Raw genomic sequence first — 19,088 nt, forward strand, 5'->3', positions numbered from 1 at the left:
ATCAAAAACTGAGAAAGCTAGAATAGAAGGGGACTCTGTCACCCCAAATACAGGGCATTACTTGCATGGAGTGTCACTATTACAGAGGGTAACCCCAGCGTTTGTCTAGAACAGAGATTTTCAAATTAGGTCTCAGGAAGTGCTAATTTGTGAAATATTAATAAATATTATGGGGAGAGACAGGTGCGGTGGGTGGTTCTGCCTATAATCGCAGTGTTTTGGGCAGCTAAGACAAGAGGATTGCTTGAGTCCAGAAGTTTAAGTCCAGCCTGGACAACATAGCAAGACCCCTGCCTCTACAAAAAAAAATTAATTTTTTTTTTTCAAATTTCAGATGTGGTGGCATGCACCTGTAGTCCCAGTTACTTGGGAGGCTGAGGCAGGAGGATCACTTGAGCCCACAAGTTTGAGGCTGCAGTCAGCTGTGATCGCGCCACTACATTCCAGCTTGGGCAACAGGGTGAGACTCTGTCTCAAAAATAAGTAAATATGTAAATAAATAAATAAATAGGGAGAGGGAATTCTGTGGTCAAATAGCTTTCAGAAAGAAGTCAACAGGCTTAATTATTACAAAAGTCAGTCTTTCTTATCCTCCTTCTCTTCCTCCTCTTCCTCTCTCTCTCTTTCTCTCTCTCCCATTCAAACATCTCAAAGTATTGGTGTTTTAGAGAACATTTTCCTGGAGGAAGAAAAAGTCTCATTCCCAGGAAACATCTCTGTTCGTGGAGCCACCAAATTCATTTGGACAAGACCATCCACCTACCCTGAGAGGCTGGTTTGGGGACCCCATATGTGCTGCCCACTACACCACAGTCCCACTCAGGAAGGGCTCAGTTCCAGGCCTTCAGAAGGAAAAGCCAAGCTCAGGTTAGGCCTAGCTTGGAAAGGGCAGTGGATTATGAATTTGATGCTGGTGAAGAGGAGGGAAGGCCAGCACAGCCCGAAAGTGAGTTGAAAACCATTTATTACCCAGAAAAGCATCAGACCACCTCTTCAAAGTGAATTGCCATCAGACTCCCCGGGCGGGGTGGGGGGGCGGTGCTTGTTAAATGCAGATTGCCAGGCCCCACCCCCAGAAGTTCTGATCCAGCAGGTCTCAGGAAAGACCCCAGATCCTCATGTGATGCCAAGATGCCAATGCTGCTGGTCCCATTCCCCAAACAGGGAGACCATGGCACAGTCCACACTCTCCGTTCAGCAATATAGGACCCATGCCAGGCACATGAGTGAGTGACACTTCACCCAGATGGCCTCACTGAGCTCCTAAGGCATCCAGAAGACAAACATGACCCCTTTCCCTGTCCTCCCTACGCAAATCTAATTACCACTTGACTTTCATTCATTAGTTCATTAGTCAATGACATTCAGTAACAACCAGGTGCCAGCCCTGTGAGAGGTGCTAGGGACCCCGGGTCAAGAGTCACCCTCTCTGCCATCTCGGAGCTTGCAGCCCAGTGGTTGTCCAAAGGAGGACAGACAAGTAAACAGACGATGACAATACAGGGCTGTAGCTCTTGCCTCACCCTCCTCCCCAAGTCCTTCCCATCTCAAGGCAGAAACAGGAGACATCCTTGTTTCCTCTCTTTTCCTCTATTCCTCTCTGAGAGGTTTCCTGGCATCTGTTGACTTCTATCATCTGCTCTGTTTCCCACCCAGGCCATCACTGCCCCTGCCTGGAGAGCTACACCCACACGCCCATGAATGGGCTCCTCGGCTCCACCCTTCAACCCTGGTGGTCTTTTAAACATATAAATCACATCATGCAATTCCCTTCTTCCCACTCCCACACTCACCAGTTCCAGCCACTTGGCCTCCGTCCCCCTCCACTGCCCCACGCTGCTCCTTCTCATCTCTCAGGCCTCAGCTTAAACCACGCTTCCTCCAGACGCCTTCCTGATCATCATCCTAGCTTGGTGTGGGCTGCCAACCCTTTGACACTCCTCTAATGAGAGGAGGGCTTTATTTTCCCTTTCCTGAAGCTGAGCTAGGACTGAGACAGCTTTGGCAAATAGCATCTGGGTGGGGGGTGACGCTATGCCAGCTCCAGGCCTAGTGGTTAAGAGGACTGCAGCTGCCGTCCTGCTCTCTGGAAGCCCCGAGCTACTATGTCAGAAGTCTGATGCCTGGCTGAAGCAGGAGGCCCTGACACTACATGGAGAGGAAGGCAGCCCAGCAGGGCCCAGCCTACTAGCCGTCCCCATGGAGGAACCAGGCATGCAAGTAAAGCTCTCTGGGACCGTCCAGACCAGGCCCTCTGCTAGCTGAATATCACTGAGCCATCAATGCCACATACAGCAGAAAAATCACCCAGCTGAGCCCTGTCCAAATCTTTGATCCATTAAATCACAAGGTACACTAACGTTGGGGGCATTGCAGTTATACAGGAGAGAGAACCAGAATACTCCATAGTGTATTTATTTCCATCATAGCAATCATTGAATTATAGCTGGTCTTTCTTTTAGCTGCTTTTTAATGTTTTATTCTTCATGGTAAATTTCACCACAGCAGGAACCAAGTCTATCTTGTTCACCACTGTAAACCCAGGGTGTGGCACATGGTGGGTGCTCAATAAATATTGGTGGAATAAGCAAATAAGTACATCAGAGTATGATGGGCACACAGAGGGAGGCACCAGGTGGGAATCAAGGAAGCTTTTCAGCAGAAGTGACATCTCAGTGCTGCGGGCTGATGGCACGCAGGTGCAGGGCTCAAAGGGCACAGTCATGGGATTGGGGCCTCCCCAGCCACACCAACTACCAGGCCTCCCCAAGCCGTGTTCCTGTCTCTCAGTATCTGGCAGCAGAAATCGCACCTCATTTATCTTTGTGTCTTCAGCACTGAGCATAGTCCAGGAAAATATGAGGTCCTCAATGCACACATTTCAAACAAATGAAGTCCCACATGGCTTCTTGGAGAGAGAAGCCTGAGTTGGAAGTCAAGAACACTGGGTTTTCATGCTCGACAGCTCATTGTGTCCTTGTTAAAATAAGCAGCTCAGCTTTTCTGTTGCTCAGTTTGCTTGACATAAAACCATTGATTCCCTCTCTACTTCCCTGGGTTGTTATCAGGTTTTTAAGAGAGTAAGGATGTCAGAGTGCTTTGAAAGAGGTTTGTTAGAATTGTAATATGTGTTGTAGAAAAGAAATATGATGACATTTTTCTCTAAATGTTAACCTGTCCCAGGGAAACCTTCAGAGCCATCATGTGGGCCTTTCTTTGGATCACGTGCCACATGGAACTCAGCCCAGGTGAGTCTAGCCCTGAACACAGCACAGTGTGTATTCCTGGGCAGCAGCACATTCTTCAACTGCCCAGGTAGGGAGGGAACGGCTGGGGCCTTAGGGACACACGGCCCATGGAGCACAAGGAGGAGCAACAGACTCGGAGCCAAAGGACCTGAGTTCCTATCCCAGTTCTGCTCCTAATTTGCTGTAAATTCTTGGGCAAATCAGTTCCATCTCTGAGGCAAATCTCTCAGCCAAAGTGGACTAGATAGACCAGACCAATCCTCTCCCTTCCTTCCTTTCTGTCTTCTTCCTGCCTTCTTCCCTGCCACCCATGCACACACACCCCAGCTCTGCCAAGCACTCTCCCACCGCAGTGGGAATAAAATGACAAGTCCTGGGCTCTGCACTCAAAGCACTCAGGGGCTACTTGGCAGGTAGACGGACATTATTAAACCAAGAATCTTTACCATGGCGAGACAGGGCTTCTCGGAACAGCCCAGATGAAGGGAACCGAGAGCAGCATAGGCCCTGTGTGCTGGGCTCCAAGGAATAGGCAGCCTGAGGCCAGTCAGTGCCCTGAGGTCAAAGGGTGAGTCCAGCCTGCCCCTAGAGACTCTCCACTTCCAGAAGCGGAGACGGCTCTGCCATCACATTAGCATCGTGCAGAGGGCCCCCTCCAGCTGCACTGGCCTGGGCCGGCACCCTAATTAGACTTTCATAGTGTGTCAGGCAGCCTGCATGGCCCGGCTGCCAGCTGGGGCTCCTGTTCCGTCTGGTGGCCTCAGTTAATGAACCCATGAGGGGCTGGCCGAGCTCATTACAGGTGATACAAGGGAATAGGGTACCCCCCCACATATCCGCAATCCCTGCCTTTCTCCTCTCCCCATGTGCACACTGAGAACGGGAAGAGAGCTGATTCCTAATCAAGGGGAAGGAGCGGACAGGAGAGACACTCCAGCCCTACCACAGAGCCCTGTCTGCAGCTAGGGAAAGCCCGAGATACAGTGGCTCCAGTGGCCGTTCAGCCAGAGTTGTGGGTTTATGAGCCTGTGCCTGCTGTGCCTGTGGTTCCAGGGAGGATCCAGATGTCATGGCTACTCTCAAGCTATACCTAGGCCCTTTCTTATCGCAGGCCAAGGAGGCAGAATAAGAGTCAAAGGTTCAATTCTGTCTCTTTCCAATTGTGGGTTCATAGACATGTTTGGACAAGTTGCTTTCTCAGAGCTTCACCATCTTCATCTTTACGATGGGGCAGTAATACCCACCTGGCACCGAAGTAAGTGCTCAGTTCAATACATTATCTTTGTTTTATTCTTAAAAGACAAGGGAGAAATGATTCCAAAATGTGAGCAGTGGTTGTGAGCAGTGGGACTATGAATGATATTTTTCTCTTTTCTATACTTTCTAAATTGTATACAATGAGCATTTTACCTTTGTTGTTTGAAAAAACACAAATTTTCTCCAAAATATATATTTTTAAAAATGAGATTATATGTATGAAAGGGTCTAGACTGTGCCTGGGTAAATGTTATTAATAGAGGCTTCCTCCTGCAGCAAAAGTTTGAATAGATGAGACGGGTGGCCGAGCATGATGGCTCACGCCTTTAACCCCAGCACTTTGGGAGGCCAAGGTGGGTGGATCACGAGGTCAAGAGATGGAGACCATCCTGGCTAACACGGTGACACCTCGTCTCTACTAAAAACACAAAAAATTAGCTCGGCCTGGTGACAGGCACCTGTAGTCCCAGCTACTTGGGAGGCTGAGGCAGAAGAATTGCTTGAACCCGGGAGGCAGAGCTTGCAGTGAGCTGAGATCGTACCACTGCACTCCAGCCTGGGCGGCAGAGCGAGACTCCATCTCAAAAAAAACAAACAAAAAGAGAAGATCAGGTAGAAAAAGAAGCACGGTATTTGCAAATGTATAATGCACCAATTTCTTATCCCCAAATGCCAAAGGAAGGCACATAAGTGAGTGTTCAAATGCTGTGGCACGGACTCAAGGAGGTGTTTAGGGGAGCTTAAAGGAAGAGAGCTCCCTGGCCAGTGTGGAATGCAAAAAATGTGGACAGGAAGGTGGACGCAACCCAAGTGTCCACCAACAGATGACTGGACAAACAAAATGTGGTCTATCTGCACCATATTATTCAGCCTTAAAAAGGAAGAACATTCTGACACATGCTACCGCAGGGATGAACTTTGAAGACATTATGCTAAGTGAAATTAGCCAGTCACAAAGAGACAAATATTGTATAATTGCACTAATATGAGATATCTACAGCAGTCGAATTCACAAAGACACAAAGTAGAATGGTGGTTGCCAGCAGCTGGAAGGCGTGGCAGGGAATGGGGAGTTAGTGTTTAATGCGGATAGAATTTCAGTAGAGGATGATGTAAAAAGCACTGGAGTTGGATGGTGGTGATGGTTGCACAACAGTGTGAATGTGCTTAGTGCCACTAAACTGTTCATTTAAAAATGATGAAAATGGTAAATTTTATATTATGTGTGCTTTGTCACAATTTATATATATATATATATATGTGTGTGTGTGTATATATATATACTCATATATATATAAAATACACATATATATACACACACACACATATATATATGAAGAGGCCAGGGATGGTGGCCCACGTCTGTAATCCCAGCACTCTGGGATGCTGAAGCAGGTGGATCACTTGAGGTCAGGAGTTCAAGACCAGCCTGGCCAACATGGTGAAACCCCATCTCTACTAAAAATACAAAGATTAGTTGGACTTGGTGGTGCACGTGTAATCTCAGCTACTCAGGAGGCGGGGCAGAACAATCTCTTGAACCCGGGAGGTAGAGATTGCAGTGAGCTGAGATCATGCTACTGCACTCCAACCTGGATGACAGAATGAGACTCTGTCTCCAAAAAACAAATATATATATATGTGTGTGTGTGTGTGTGTGTATGTGTGTGTGTATATATATATGTGTGTATACATACACACACACACATACACACACACAGAGAAAGAGAGAGAAACAGGACAGGACCCAGAGGAAGGGGGATAAGGATCAGGTCAGGTGAGATGAAGCAAGTCGCTGATCTCCTGGTGTTGAGGGCCTCTGGCTGGAGAGATGACCCAAGGAGAAGGGAGAGTCCAAGAAGCGTGGCCGAAGGAGAGACAGTGCTGGCCGGGGGGCCTGCTGAGTGGAGCCCTTCATGGTTGACATAGTCCAAGTGAGATTTGCTGCTTCCTGCCTGCCTGTATTTAATGAGCTGAAGCCAGGGAGTTCTAAGCACAGAAGGTTTTGTAGCTGGAGGATTCAGGGCCTGCCAAGTCAGTGCCCAAGCAGATGGAGCCTCCATGATCTCAGAGCTTGGGGTATGAGAAATCAGGACACATGACAGTTTGTGCATCGAAAATAAGTAAATAAGGCAGGGAAAGAGCCAGGGCACTGAGGTCCTCCAGGGGAGCAAGGAAGAGGAATGTTTGAGCATCAGTTCCATGGAGAAGAAATTCACTGTGCTAAAGAAATTCAGAAGAAGGCTGGCTGACACCCAAATAAAGGACAACTGGATAGGGACAGGATGTCCTGAGGGGAGGTAGGGGTCTCATCATGGCACAAATGGAGGCTAGCTCAGTGCCGGTGCTTGGCAGGACAATAATAACAGCAACAACAATTGATCGAGCACCTATTGTCTGTGACAAACACTCTTCTTGGGTTGCTCGTTTATTCCCTTCAGGAAACTTCTGCAGAGGAACTCTCTCTAGCTTGTCTTTACACATGAGGAAGACTGAGGCTTAGAGGTGTAAGTAACCTGCAGACCCAGGGCCCTGAAGGCACACCCTCTGCCTCCAACGAGGCTGGCCTCCTTTCTGCTTTGCCACCAACTGTCCGCCCACCCCAGTGCTGCCTCCCATCTCTGTGCACCCATACCCAACTTCTTACTTGAACTGGTGCTCCCGGGAGCTGCGGATTTTGGAGGAGAAGCGCTCGGCCAGCTTCTCCAGGCTGCGGGAGTACTCTAGCTCAATCTCAGCTTTCCGGCGGAAAAACTCCTGGAGGTCTTGAAGCAGCTGCAGTCGCGACTCTGATTGCTGCTCCAGACATTTGAACTGCTCCACCAGCTGCGTGCGGATCTCTGCGGGCACACAAGCATGGGAGCATGAGACTGGTGGTAGGGACGGGGGCACTGGGGGCTCTTCTTTTGCTGGCTCGGGCCCTGCAATTCAGGCAACTCCCTCCTATCACCACCCAGAGCCTCTCTGAGCCCAGCCAGAACCCAGACCTTGCTTGGCAGAGCATTGGCACAAAGATTCCACTCTTGCTCGTTTTTGTCATTGGTCTAACCGAATGTTTCCAAAACTTGAATCATTGCATGTCACCACCACGATTTTTGCCATATTCACATGCCCCAAGCATTCTTATTTCTTCCACATGATCTAGTAAAATGACTCACCTTTCCTACAGAGATGATCTTGCTTAAAATGCAAAGGTTTCTATCAATACAATAAAGTGAAACACTAGGACCGCTTACAGCCTGGGACATAGGAAATAATTCAATGAAAACAAAAATATTGTAAAATTCTATCTAGAGACAATTGTTTACCAAAGGCTCTAAGCCTAAGCTGCTGGCTCTTTATCAACCAAAGGAAAATGGCAGTGTGACTTTCTCCACTTGTAGTCAGGACTAAGAGAGGGCTGAGAAGGGCATGCTCTTCCCTCTTGGGTTTCAGTGTTATTTAAGGCCATGTCTGTGTCCTGCTTTATGTCACCTTGAATTCCATGTATGAACCTCTCAGATCCCACACTTCAGAAAATACTGATTGCTCAAACCAGGTCTATGCAACCAGGGCAACAATTCAAAAGCTGGAAGCTGGAGTTAAAAATCACAGCTGAATGCCAATAACCACAGCCATTCTCATCTTCAAGCCTGTAGGGTTGTCACCACCACTGCCCCGAGGCATCGATTCTTTCCAGACCATTCCAAGAGCTGCTCAACAGACCAGCCTGCAAAGCACTCTGCTCACACCAGCAACCTGCTCAAAAACACCCCATGGCTCCCCTCTGCCGGAGTATTAATCCAACTCCTCAGCATGGAATTCAAGACCATCCACCACGCAGTCCCAAATTTCATTTCTCAGGACTTTACCCCAGTGGACTCTCCAAACCATTCAAGCCATTCCTTGGAATATCAGATCTCACCTGCCTAAATGTGTGCCCCATCTGAAATGGTGGCCAGCGTCATTTCAGCATCCTTCAGAGAAGTGGACTCAAAACTGGGGCAGAACTACTCTGGGGTAGACAAAGACACCCCACAGGGTATGCAAGCTGAGGTAGAAGGCAATCAACCTGAGATCCTCCACGTCCATTCCCACTCCCTGGCAATGTGCCTCAGTCTAGATGCACGACCCCTCTCCTTTCCTACCTCCCCTCTTCACAATGGTCCTGTTCTCTCTTTACAGGAAAAAGAGCAACTGCTCACTCGTCCAGAATCTATGATGCAGTGTCCCAAAATGTCGAGACATCTGGGTGCCAAAAGGAAAAACAGACCATTTAAAATGTTCATGTCGGCCAGGCGTGGTAGCTCATGCCTGTAATCCCAGCACTTTGGGAGGCCGAGGCGGGTGGATCACGAGGTCAGGAGACGGAGACCATCCTGGCTAACACAGTGAAACCCCGTCTCTACTAAAAATACAAAAAATCTGCCGGGCATGGTGCCGGGTGCCTGTAGTCCCAGCTACTCTGGTGGCTGAGGCAGGAGAATCACTGGAACCCAGGAGGCGGAGGTTGCAGTGAGCCGAGACCACGCCACTGCACTTCAGCCTGGGTGACAGTGAGACCCTGTCTGAAAGAAAGAAAGAAAGAAAGAAAGAAAGAAAGAAAGAAAGAAAGAAAGAAAGAAAGAAAGGAAGGAAGGAAGGAAGGAAGGAAGGAAGGAAGGAAGGAAGGAAGGAAGGAAGGAAGGAAGGAAGGAAGGAAGGAAGGAAGGAAGGAAGGAAGGAAGGAAGGAGCTAGGAAGGAAGGAAGGAAGGAAGGAAAGAAAGAAAGAAAATAAAATGTTCGTGTTACACATGTTCTCAGTTATAAGCGGGACCTAAATAATGTGTGCACATGGATGTACAGTGTGGAATGGTAGACAACAGAGACTCAGAAGGGTGAGGGGATGGGAGGGAGGTGGATAATGAGAAATTACTTAATGGGTGCAATGTACATTATTTGTGTCATGGGTACCCAAAAAACCCTGGCTTCACCACCACACAATCTATGCATGTAACAAAATTACACTTGTACTCCATAAATTTATACATAAATAAATAAATGTACAAAGTTATATTCTCTTCAAATAATATAAAGTGTTTTTAAAAAGTTGGTATTTGCAAATCATCCTTTAATCAAGGGATCATAAACCCTTGCTACTCAAAGTGTGGTCCATGAGACTCACGCCTGTAATTGTAGCACTTTGAGAGGCTGAGGCAGTAGAATCACTTGAGGCCAGGAGCTCAAAACCAGCCTGGGCAACAGAGGGAGACCTTGTCTCTATAAAAACTTTAAAAAAAAAACTATTTTAAATTAACCAGGTGTAGTGGCATGGGCTTGTGTTCCCAGCCACTCAGGAGGCTGAGGCAGAAGGATTGCTTGAGCCCAAGAGGTCCAGGCTGCAGTGCACTATGATTGTGCCACTGCACTCTAGCCTATACAACAAAGCAAGACTCTGTCTCAAAAAAATGAAAATGTGATCCATGGACCAGCAGCATCAGCATCATCAATGGGCTTGTTAGAAATACAGAAGCCTAGGCTATACAACAAGACCTCATGCCTAGTAAAATCTTTTTTGTCTGTTTTGTTTTGTGTTTTGAGATGGAGTCTCGCTCTGTCGCCAGGCTGGAGTGCAGTGGCCCGATGTCCACTTACTGCAACCTCTGCCTCCTGCATTCAAGCGATCCTCCTGCCTCAGTCTCTCGAGTAGCTGGGACTACAGGCATGCACCACCACGCCCAGCTAATTTTTTGTATTATGGAGACGAGGTTTCACTATGTTGGCCAGGATGGTCTTGATCTCTTGATCTCGTGATCCACCCGCCTCAGCCTCAGAAAGTGCTGGGATTACAGATGTGAGCCACCGCACCCAGTCTAGTAAAAATGTAAAAAAGAAATTAGCTGGGCGTGGTGGCACATGCCTCTAATCACAGCTACTTGGGAGGCTGAGGTGGGAGGATTGCTTGAGCCCAGGAGTTCAAAGCTTCAGTGAGCCGTGACCATACCATGATGCTTAGAGGGAACTCCTGTAAGAAGAAACGAGAAGAAAAGAAAAGAAAAGAAAAGAGGAGGAGAGGGGAGGGGAAAAAAGGGGAGGGGAGGGGAGGGGAGGGGAGGGAAGGGAAGGGAGAAGAAATACAGAATCGTCCAAACTCATCAAGATGAATAAATTAAATGTGCGCATTTGGGGGGCATTCCAATTATACCTTAATAAAGCTAAAAGAAAAATTTCGGAATAAAGTCTCAGGCCCCAGCCCATACCATCCAAATCAAAATCTGCATTTTATCAAGATCTCCTAGGTGGCCTTTGTGCACCTTAAAGTTTGATAAGCACTGCCATCAACCATCCCGCCCATCTCATTATGAGAAGCATTTCCCATACAAAGTTATGCTTTATGTTTAATGATTTATCAAAAGTGTAAATCTATAATGTTATTTTGATAAATTGTGTATTACATTACGGTGATACTGTAATGATACATAATGATACGTAATCATTATAAAAGGAAGAATCTTAGAATTCAAAGGAAAAAATTTAAAATGCCCATTTCAGCTTACATAAGTAGAGTTTTAAAGAAGATGATAATCTTAAAACTTTCAAGCATAAAATATGCTAAGATTAAATGTTATGAAGCAATTGAAAGGGAATTAGGAGTTCAAGAAGGTAAAGAAAGGTGCAGTGTAAAACATTTGACTTGTTCAGGTAACTTTGATGGATGAATGTAGAAACCAATGTATTATGGTATTTATCCTATGACCAGGAAATTTCACTCATGGATACATACACAAAAGAAATCAGTGCTTATGATCACCAAAAACATATATACAAGAATACTTACAGTATCTTTATAGCCAAATATTAGAAATGACCCAAAATGTCTAGTAGGAATAGAATGGATTTTTTTGGATGTGAGCTATTCATTGAGTGGAATATACAATAATGAAAAAGGAATGCTACTGCTCCTCACAGCAACATGTTTGAAACCCACAGACCTTGTGTTTATTGAAAGAAGCCAGAACCAATGAGGTTGTGCAAAACTAGTTTATGGTGATAGAGGTCGGAAAAGTGGTCACGTTTGACGGGTATTGACGGAGAGAGGGAACGAGCATGCCTTCTGAATACTGGAGATGTTCCACACCTTGGTGTGGGTGGTAGGGACACTGATAAAAATTAATTGAGCTGCTCACTTAAGATCTGTGCATTCTACTACATGAAAGTGAGGCTTCAATAAAAAGACAAAATTAAAAATTGCTATGTTAGTTTCTATTTGATACATTTTTAAATTTTTTTTGTAGAGACAGGGGTCTCTATGTTACCCAGGCTGGTCTTCAACTCTTGGGCTCAAGTAATCCTCCCGCCTTGGCCTGCTAAGTAGCTGGGACTAAAGAGGTAAGTCCCCCCGCCCATCCCTGCCCACAACATTTTGATATAGTTTTAAGAGGGTGGTATGGTATAATGTTACACTAAAATGTGAATATTTAAAACATGGCCAAAATTATATCCTTTGTAACTAATCAAACTTAGAATAAAATATTTTATTTTATTTAGCACAAATTAAAGAATGAGACATTTTAGATGTCAGCTTAAAATGTGTGAAGCAGAAGAGATATTTTTCTTCCCAAAGTTCATGTAGAGGGTAGGTAAGCAAAAAAAAAAAAAAAAAAAAAAAAAAGTTGAAAACCACTGCTTCAGAGCCCACATAAAGCACTGCTCCTCCCAGGAAGGCCTGGGCTGCCAGCCTGGTGACCCTCTTTTGAACTCGCATGGCACACACAGTAAATCTCAGATTGCCTAGCGCTGTTCTGTTTGAGTTTTCCTGTTTGTTAGTTTTCACTCTTTCATGTATGCATGCCATCTCTGCCTTATCTCCTCAAACGAAATTTAAGCTCTGAGGGCAGATTCTCCCAGCACATAATAGGTCATCAGGATATCAATATCTGTATAGCAAATTGCTATTTCCCTTTTTTTTTGAGACAGAGTCTCGCTCTGACACCCAGGCTGGAGTGCAGTGGCACCATCTCATCTCACTGCAACCTCCATCTCCCAGGTTCAAGGGATTCTTCTGCCTCAGCCTCCCAAGTAGCTGGGATTACAGGTGTGTGCCACCACATCTGACTAATGTTTGTATTTTTAGTAGAGACAGGGTTTCACCATGTTGACCAGGCTGGTGTCGAACTCCCAACCTCAGGTGATATGCCCACCTCAGCCTCCCAAAGTGCTGGGATTACAAGTGTGAGCCACCACACCCAGCCTACTGTTTCTCTTTAGCAAATGCTTCTTACCAAGTACATTAAGTGTTGTGATTAGGGAAGCTTCAGCTCACACACACACACACACAAACATATGCCACACACATACATACAAAACACACAACACATACCACACACAACACCACTCACCCCCCACACATACATACATTCAACGTGGATTTATAATAATGAAGAAACCAAGGCTTTATGTATACCAAGATCAGGGACTCATCCAAGGTCACACATCGTTCTCTGAACTCTAACAAACTACACAGGTCCCCTCTTAGATGGTCTACCTGTTGAACTGAACTGTACTGAGGTGCCGTCACTCCCACAAGACCAAGCCTTGTCAAAGCAACACATAGTCATAAAAATATAACTACGCAGAGAGTGCTATTGTGTTTCCCCACTTTTTCCCCACAGACAAGGAAGTGGCAGCTCAGCAGGAAGTCACTAACCTGTACTCCTAACCGCTGGTTCAGAGCAGAGCCAGCAATCAAACCCAGGTCCCTCAGAAGCTTACCATAATGCCCTTGACACGATGCTAGACCGAGGCCCCTATAGGAACTTCTTGGTCTGCATTTCATGAATTATCCTTGTTTTCCATATTAAAACAAAACAAACACAAAAGACAATTTTAATCCCTCTGTATTCAAACTCTTGCATTCTTTTTGTAACAAGATGGTGATCTAAAGAGATATTATTTATTAGAAAAGCTGCAGCCACAGCCTTCCTCATTACAGAGCATTATCAAGAGACAACGTTCTCATATTTTAGAGGAAAAGCTCATAAATCACATCGTGATGACAGTGGACAATTTGGAAAGAGCAGAGCAACCTCCCCCAGTTCACACAACCAGCTGCAGCCTCCCAGGCTGGGCTGTGCATGGAACCCTCCATCAGTTTGCAGGGCTCAGAATCAAGTCCTTCTAGTGGGAAATGGCCCTGGCAGAGCATCCTCCCCAGCCTACCCTGATCTGGAACCCTGAGGGCATTTGATTACCCATCTCGTTCTTTCTAATTCCCATCCAAGTTGCTGCTAGGAGCCTACGAGCTGGCACAGATTTGGGTTTTCTCCTTGAAGATTTCAAAGAGAGAAAAATAAAATAAAATAAAACAGAATTGTTCCCAAGGCAGACTTCATTCAGCAGACGTTTCCCCACCGGGGGACAGTTCCAGCCATAACACAGTGCTGAGTGGCAGAAAAATTAAAAGGGGGATGTGGCAGGGAGGGAAAGGGGTTGGAAAGTGGGACAGGCTTTGAACTCAACACCTGAAAGCTAAAGGTGACCTCACTGTGCGGTGTAGTCTCTTGGTTTTATAGACAGGGGCATGAGGCCCAGAGCAGGGGAAGATCTAATTTTCTCTCTTTTTTTTTTTTTTTTTTTTTTTTTTTTTTTGAGATAGAGTCTCACTCTGTCACCTAGGCTGTAGTGCAGTGGCACAATCTCAGTTCACTGCAAGCTCTGCCTTCCCAGTTCTAGTGATCCTCTCACCTCAGCCTCCCAAGTAGCTGGGGACTACAGGTGCACACCACCATGCCCAGCTAATATTTTTGTATTTTTAGTAGAAACGGGGTTTCACCATGTTGGCCAGGATGGTCTTGAACTCCCGACCTCAAGTAATCCACCCACCTCGGCCTCCCCAAGTGCTGAGATTACAGGCATAAGCCACTGTGCCTGGCCATAAGAACTAATTCTTCAGTCCAGGTCTCCTAAAGCACCAATCTCCCCGTGTCACCCTCCTGATGAAATTCTCCATGGTTCCCCATTGCTTATAGGATCAAAGCCAAACTCCTCTGACATTCAAAGGCCAAGAATGCACAGCCTGCCTACCCATCCCCATAACACTCCTGCTCACTCTCCAAGCAACAGTCTTACTAAAGATCACTTTGCATGTACCCAGGCTGCCACCTATGGCAAACAGCCTGTGTGACCCACCGTATAGACAGCAAGATTCCTCATACTCCCCACTGTTCCTCACAATCACAACCTCACCAGCAATAGTAGGGAGATTCATCAGATCAAAGTCTTTTTCTTTTTTAATTAACGGGCTATTGTTAGAGCCATTTTAGGTTTACCAAAAAATTGACCAGAAAGTACAGAGAGTTCCCATATATTCCCTCTCCCCTGCACAGTTTCTCTGATTATTAACATCTTGCATTCCACAGTGCATTTATTACAATTGAAGAGCCAATACTGATACACCGAAGTCTGTCACTTACCTTATGGCTCACCGTTTCTGTTGTACATTTCTGGGTTTTGACAAATGTCTAATGTCATATGTCCACCATTACAGTATCATACAGAATAGTTTTGCCACCCTAAAAATCCTCGTGTTCCACCTATACCTCCCTTTATCCTCCCTTCTCGCTTACGCCAACCCTTGGCAACCCCTAATCTTTTTACTGTCTCTATAGTTTTGCCTTTCCCAGCGTGTTATACAGCTGGAATCATAAAGTATGTTGACTTTTTAGAGTGACTTCTTTCACCTAGCAATATGCATGTAGGGTTCTTCCGTGTCTTTTTGTGGCTTTATAGCTCCTTTTTATCACCAAATAATATTCTGTGCTATGGAATAATGTTGACAGATTGTTTATTCATTCACCTATTGAAAGACATGTTGGTTGCTAATTATGAATAAAGCTGTTATGAACATCTGTATGCAAGTTTTTGTGTGGACATGTTTTCAATTCATTTGGGTAAATATCCTTTTTGAAATTAATAGACTTTATTTTTATAGCAGTTTTTGACTTACAGAAAAAAGGAATTATATTTTTAAAGAGGAAATACAGGGATTTTAAATATTATGTACAAAACTGAAAAGGTAGAAAGGGTATATAAAGTTTCACTCCCACCTCTGTCTATCAGCCACCTAGTTCCCCTCTCACAAAACAACTGAACTACCATGATCGTGTACATCATTCCAGAAATAATGGCATATATATAAAATGTATTATTTACATTATATATATTATTTATATTATGATATATATCTATATATAAGATAGAATATATATAGAATTTACATATATAGAATGTTAAATATATTTTTCCTCTGTTTTTACACATGTTAAAGCATACCATTCACAGTGTTCTGTACCTTATCTTTTTCTCTTAATAATGCATCCTGGAGGCTGGTCGTAGTGGCTCACACCCGTAATCCCAACACTTTGAGAGGCCAAAGCAGGCGGATCACTTGAGGTCAGGAGTTTGAGACCAGCCTGGCCAACATAGCGAAACCCTGTCTCTACTAAAAATACAAAATCTTATCTGGGCATGATGGCGCACACCTGTAATCCCAGCTAATTGTCAGGCTATAGCAGGAGAATCACTTGAATCTGGGAGGTGGAAGTTGCAGTGAGCTGAGATTGTGCCGCTGCACTCCAGTCTGGGCAACAGAGCAAGGCTCTATCTAAAATAATAATAATACATCATGGAGATCAGTACATATCATTATGTAAAGAACTTCCTCATTCCTTTTACAGCACACTAGAATTCCACTGTAAATTTTTTTTTAGCCAGTCTCTTTTGCTGAACATTTAGGTTGTTTATAATCTTTTACTATCATCAACAATGCTGGAATGAATAATCATACATAGGCTTCATTCTGCACATGTGCAGGAATATCATCTATATAATAAGTTCTTAAAGTAAAATCACATAAAGATATCAAGATTGCTAAACTGCCCTCCCCTGAAATTTTACCAGTTTATACTGTGACGAAAACTTTAGGACAGAGTAGGAACTATTTAGAAGCAGACATGCTAGGATTTGCTCCAAAATAGCCTTAGGTTTGGAGATGGAGAGTGGTAGGGTTTTAAGTAAAATAAGACTGGCCTTGAGTTAATCATTAAAGTTTAGTTTAGTGCTAGATAGCAGGAAGGGCTTATTATACTATTCTCTCTACTTTTGGAATGTTTGAAATTTTTCATCATAAAAAAGGGAGAAAAAGCAGATAAAACCAATGCAAATCCTGCAGCTCTGGTTAACAGGTCTGACCTGTTAGGAATGCCAAAACTTGCCCTTGGAGGCCTCTGCCCCTTGCCTGCAGATGGTTTTCCTGGGTTAGTAAGAGGGGCCAGAGTATGACCGCAAAGAGCAATTTTAAATGTAGCTTCCCAGACCCCACCCAATTCTAATCGTTGGACCCTGTCCTGAAAATGCAGTAACTGTTCTGGCACCTCCTGGGAAGGAGAGGCACCACTCACAGTCTGTATACATCCTGAAAAACAAGATCAAGGGAGTATTTGCCCCCTCTGCTCCACAGGGGCAGCTGGTACCTTCCCAGTGTAAATTTTTAGGAGCTGATAAAGATGAACCACCTGGTATGTTACAGTCAACAATGTCTCATCACATCTACACACAATCACATCTGATTGTCATGACATCCTATGAGGCTGGTAGTACTGCCACTCGTATTCTATGGATGAAGCAACTGAGACTCAGGGAGAAACGACTTGCCCAGGACCACTAAGAAAGTGGCAAAGCCAGGGCTGAAACCTAGAGTAAAGGGCAGATAGAAACTAACATCACCCAATGCCCAGGTCAGGGTACTTTCTCTGGCAGTCCTGCTGCCTCTTCTTTCAAGGATCATGTCCTGTTCCACCTCCTGTCTCCACCCGCCATGGTCATCTCTGTACCATCCACACAGAGCACCAGCTTGGCTGTCACTATATGCATCCCAGTACATCCTGACCCTGACCTCAGGCCCTCCTCTGAGGAAAGAAATCTCAGCTTCATAGCACAATGTAGCGGGCTCTGGGTTCATCTGTCCGGTTCAAACCCTGGCCCTGCCACATGCTCAGGTGGGCAACCTGAGACTCGGTTTCCTCTGTCAAATGGGAATGATAATAATCTCTACCTCATATTGTTGTAAGAATGATATGTGTTAATGCAAAGGAAGTTCCTGGCATAGTGCTTTCCATATATTAGCACTGTATTGTCCAACACACTAGCCACATGTGGATATTTGCATTTAATTAAAATAAAAAACTCATTCCTCTATTGCATTTGCCACATTTCAAGTGCTAAAGACACATGTGGCTTGTGGCTACCATCCTGGACAGTGCAGAATATTTCCATCATTGCAGAAACTTCTATTGGACAGCATGCATCAGAGGCTTCATAAAGTTTAGCTATAGTTACCATGTATTGTAACTTATTTCTGTGGCCATTTCTCATCTCCTTAAATGGAAAATATGGTCCTGAAAGGTAGGGATGGCACTATGTTTTATTACTCCCAATTTGTGCACGACCTCTCCAACAAGAGCAGTGTAATGGTGTCGTCGAACCCCTCCCTCAAGAAAACATGATGATGGAGACTCACTCTCCTTGCTCTCAGCCCAAAACCCAGCATCCTGGTGGGGTCCCTTGCCCTCCAACTCCAGCCCTAGCGGAGATGATGTGGCCCAGTAGATAGACCCAGCAGAGCCTGGAGGGACTCTGGAGCCACTCTCAGAGGGCTGATTATTGTCTGCCGGATCCACATCGTGAAGCCTCGGGCAGTCAACTCAGTATCTTCTCTGAGCTGTCTTCGGATTTGTAAAACGCAAGTAACTGTTCTTATCTTGCAGGGTTGTTGCCAAGATCAGACTGGAAATAATGCAGATGATGTGCCAGGCACCTGGTGGACCCTCGGCGAACAGCATCTATACAGAGGTGGCATGGCGCAGCGGAAGGGCATGTGCTCACAAGCTCTGAGGACAGCCAGCCTAGGCTCCAAATCTGGTTTTCTCCACTTTGGGGAAGTGGCTTCAGCCTGGTCTCTGTTTTCTCGTCTGTAAAATAGGGAATAATACCTTCCCCTCTGGGGTTGTTAAAAGGGTGAGGGGTGGTATGCGCGTGGTGCCTGGGGCACTGCAGGGACGCAAGAAATGAGCCATGACGGCTGCTGTAGTCATGGACCGTGAGCACCAGGCACGCTGGGCACCGAGCTAAGTGTTTCCCAAGCGCCATCTCGCGCCCCGCGTCCACAGTCCCGCAAGGAGGGCTGTGTCACCAGCCACCTTCTTCCAGCCTCTCTGTGCGGGTTCCCCTTCCCCGCCCGCCGTCTCCGCAGGCCTGGCCCGCGTTTCGCTCCTTCTCTAGGCCCTGCACAAAGGATTCGTGAGCGGCCCGGGCACGGGCTCCCCATTGCCGCCCTTCTCCTAGTCCCCTGTACACCAAGAGTCGGCTTTCGGGACGGCCCCGAGGGCCCCCGGGATCCGTGCGCCCAGCGCTGGGGTTGGGGGCAGCAGATGCAGGGCTGGGGTCAGCCACCGCGAGCCGTTGCCGCGGGAACCGTCGCCGGGACCCCGAGCGCCCGGCCCCGCGCCAACTGCAGCCGCTGGGGTGGCTGAGAGCGGGCTCCTAAGTCGTCTCTTCGAATTCCCTCT

The 19,088-nt window shown here is 46.0% G+C and overlaps 1 protein-coding gene across 1 annotated transcript in view; it reads right to left on the reverse strand.

The window, feature by feature from the left end:
• Positions 1-19,088, reverse strand: part of SRGAP3 (SLIT-ROBO Rho GTPase activating protein 3) — a 267,671-nt gene that overhangs the window by 133,406 nt on the left and 115,177 nt on the right. Inside the window, exon 2 of the mRNA XM_010369901.2 lies at positions 7,153-7,345. Coding sequence (XP_010368203.1) covers positions 7,153-7,345 — 193 coding nt within the window. The remainder of the gene's footprint in view (positions 1-7,152; positions 7,346-19,088) is intronic.

This window comes from Rhinopithecus roxellana, chromosome 1, assembly GCF_007565055.1.
Source record: "Rhinopithecus roxellana isolate Shanxi Qingling chromosome 1, ASM756505v1, whole genome shotgun sequence".
In the NCBI taxonomy this organism is placed as follows: domain Eukaryota; kingdom Metazoa; phylum Chordata; class Mammalia; order Primates; family Cercopithecidae; genus Rhinopithecus; species Rhinopithecus roxellana.